This window comes from Guillardia theta (genome assembly GCF_000315625.1).
Source record: "Guillardia theta CCMP2712 unplaced genomic scaffold GUITHscaffold_81, whole genome shotgun sequence".
NCBI classification, from domain to species: Eukaryota; class Cryptophyceae; order Pyrenomonadales; family Geminigeraceae; genus Guillardia; species Guillardia theta.
Genome location: NW_005434593.1, coordinates 315,761 through 318,914, shown reverse-complemented (window position 1 = coordinate 318,914; position 3,154 = coordinate 315,761). Strand labels below are relative to the sequence as shown.

The following is a 3,154-nucleotide window of genomic DNA, read 5'->3' as shown; positions in this document are numbered from 1 at the left end:
GGCTAATTTAAATGTTGGCAGCTTTACCCTGAGCAGTCCGTTCCCACCGACCATGTGCCGCTTGGATCCGAGAGAAGTTCAAGGATGAGTTTGCAACGGAGGAAGCGACGAAAGAAATGGAGGAGCTGAAAACTCAGCAGCAGCATCAGCAGCAGCAGCAGCATCAGCAGCAGCATCAGCAGCAGCTTGACACAACAGAGAAACCTGGTGTACCGAACATCACTTTCTCGAGCTCCATGTCAGACTACATACTGAGGGACGAGAATGGCATATCATTGAACACTTCCAAGTTGAAGGAGATGGACATGAAGTTCGAAGAAAGGGAGAGGGAGTTGTTCTCCGAAGCAGAGCAGTACGAGAACCCAGCACAGAAGGAGGGAGATTTGACGAGAGAAGAGATCTTGGAATACGTCGAGAACAGCCTTCCTCCCGCCATCCAGCAGGCGGTCAAAGAGATGGGACTCTTTGACAAGCCGTTGAACACCGGCGAGAGCGATGGCCGTGAGGGCGAGCATGACAATCTCAAGTCCATGAAGGAGCTGTTGAGGGTTGCGATAGAGGAGAGCGCTCGAAAAAAATTGTCAGACCAGCAGCTCAAAGCTCGGAGGTCGCTGGGAGAGAAGTTTTTCAACCTCAAGGAAGATGAAGCTCCGATGGGATTTGCGAACATTGACGTGAGGGGCATGTGAAACTGATGATAGAGATGGAGATGATGATGGAGATGATGATGGAGAAAGAGAAGAAGAAGATGACGAAGAGAAGAAGAAGATGACGATGCGGAGGACGAGGATGGGGATGATGATGGATATGGCGATGATCGAGATGATGATGATGATGATCATGCTTATGATTGTGATGTCACGACATGGTTGGAGTGTAGTTGTTTGCATGTTTGTCGTTCTTGCTCCTCTTACCTTTCGAGCAGTACTTGGCGAAAAATTTCAAAAAGACATCTGACATCTTCAACTCTCAAATTCCGTTCGATCCAAGCAACATCGCTGCTCCTTTCTTGCTGGATCTTGAAGACGATGAGGAAGTGGTCCGAAAGAAAGCAGAAGAATTCCAGAAAGAGATATCTTCCGAGGAGGAGGAGGGTATGCCGGATGATGACGAAGATGGGAAAGTTAAGGAGACAGCGGAGGAGAGGACAGTAAAGGAGCAAGCAAAGGGGAAGGAGGAGAAGGATGATGATGATGATGATGATGATGATGAGGAGGATGAAGAGGTGGTAAATCAAAGGATCCTAGACAAGGTCCTGAGACCGAGGAACCGAGGTCGGCCGAAAGCATACGAGGTGGACGATGTCTACAAGAGCATGAAGGAGGAGGAAGAGGAGAAAAAGAGGAAGCAGGAGGGAGTCAAGCTGAGAGAGGGAGGGAACAGGCCCGAGATGGAAAATTCTGAAGAAACAAACGTGGACGCTCGAGAGGTGACGGAGATGATGATCGAGGGATGATGATGATGATGATGGAGATGATGGTGGAGGAGATGGTGTAGGAGATGATGATGATGATGGAGATGATGGAGATGATGATGATGATGATGATGATGGAGATGATGATGATGGAGATGATGATGGAGATGATGATGAGATAGCTATGGTGATGATGAACATATTGGAGGGAGGTTGGAGGTGGAGGTGCTGTTAATGGTCAAGTTGAGACGTCAATGACATCTGATTGACAGATGATATGGAAATTGGTCGCCGATGAAGTAAAAGAAGAAAAAGAAGAGCAGAAACATCAGTATGACAACATCTGGGAGGCAAGACAATAGTTTCCTCATCGTCGCTTGTTTGTTTGATCAATGTTGTGCAACAGGCGCTGAACATCAAACCTGGAGCGTCTGATGAAGAGATTCTAAAAGGTGAAAACAGAGACCCCTTCGTTTTCCAAGATTTCCAATCCGTTGTTATGGAGATCTCATTCACGTCTTGTTGTCATGAGCAATTTCAAACTCTTGTTCTCGTGTTTGATTTCAATCTTGTTATGAGTAGTTCCAACGCTTGTTGTCATGAGTACTTCCTTTCTCTTGTCATCGTTTGCTTTCATCGCTTTCAAAGACGGAGGTTGAACGTTTCTTCCCAGCATTCGAGAAGAAGAAGGCGATGTTGGGGCTTGGCGCGGAGGGTCGGGCCAGCCAAACCGCGCAAGTTGAACAGGATTCAGGAGAGTTGGAGGATGTGGAGAAGGAGCAGCGAGGGAGTGATGAGGATCCGGAGCAGAAACTCTTTGACGTGATTCAAACCAACATGTCCTGTTGTGTCCTCTAATGCCGTGCAGTTGCAATCTGTCATCAAGGGAGGGACGGTGCCTCGTTGGATGGAGAAGAAGGTGAAGCGATGTTCTAGTTGCTCTTACCCCGGATGCTCAAACATACCCAGGAGGAGGAGGACAACTGGGAGGATGGGACAGCTCTGAACGAGCTGATTGGTTTGTTGCAACCGCCTCCCCTCTAAGTCGATGTATGAAAATCTGGTGCAGGAGAGAGGAACAAGCTCGGGTTGCCCAAGAACTTTGACTCCGATGACGTTTCCAGGTTTGTGCTTTCACATTTCCCTCCTCGTTGTCATTTTACTCCCCCTCCCTCCTGTTGCTCCTCTTCCTCCTTTCCACCTCCTCGTCCTTTGCCTGTTTCTCCTCTTCTCCCCTTATTCTCCATTGTCTCTCGCCTCCTCCTCCTCCTCCTCCTCCTCCTCCAAGCTGTCGCCCTCCTGCTCTCCCTCCCCTGAGCCGTTGGCACAGCGGAGCATCTCATCAAGGTAGGGCAAGACCAGGGCATCGCTCCCGTGGTGGAGCTGCTGCGATCGGCAGAGGAGACGGCCCAGCAAGGAGCAGCAGCAGCACTATGGTCTCTCTCGGTGACCACCGAGAACAAGATCAAGATCGTGGAGAGGGGCGGCCTCCCCCTCCTCATTCGCATGCTGCGAAGTGCCGACGAAGGGAGCCAGGAGCAGGTGCGTGCATGACTGGCAGCGACATCGGAGTTGACAACTGCTGGCAGGCTGCTGGGTGTTTGTACTCGCTCTCGGTGCTTGCAGAGAACAAGCTCAGCATCGTGCAGGAGGGAGGGCTCTCTCCGCTCATAGGGCTGCTGAACTCCCCCAACCCGGAGGTATCGAAGCAAGCATGTGGGTGTATCAGGAACCTTGCCG

At 50.3% G+C, this 3,154-nt stretch overlaps 1 protein-coding gene across 1 annotated transcript in view; it reads left to right on the top strand.

Moving 5' to 3' along the window:
• Positions 1–116: 116 nt before the first annotated feature.
• Positions 117–3,154, top strand: part of GUITHDRAFT_115141 (hypothetical protein) — a gene marked incomplete at both ends in the record, with an annotated part of 3,857 nt that continues 819 nt past the window's right edge. Inside the window, 10 exons of the mRNA XM_005825737.1 lie at positions 117–685; positions 738–852; positions 926–1,429; positions 1,821–1,866; positions 2,088–2,129; positions 2,169–2,236; positions 2,283–2,333; positions 2,384–2,432; positions 2,745–2,956; positions 3,004–3,114. Coding sequence (XP_005825794.1) covers positions 117–685; positions 738–852; positions 926–1,429; positions 1,821–1,866; positions 2,088–2,129; positions 2,169–2,236; positions 2,283–2,333; positions 2,384–2,432; positions 2,745–2,956; positions 3,004–3,114 — 1,767 coding nt within the window. The remainder of the gene's footprint in view (positions 686–737; positions 853–925; positions 1,430–1,820; positions 1,867–2,087; positions 2,130–2,168; positions 2,237–2,282; positions 2,334–2,383; positions 2,433–2,744; positions 2,957–3,003; positions 3,115–3,154) is intronic.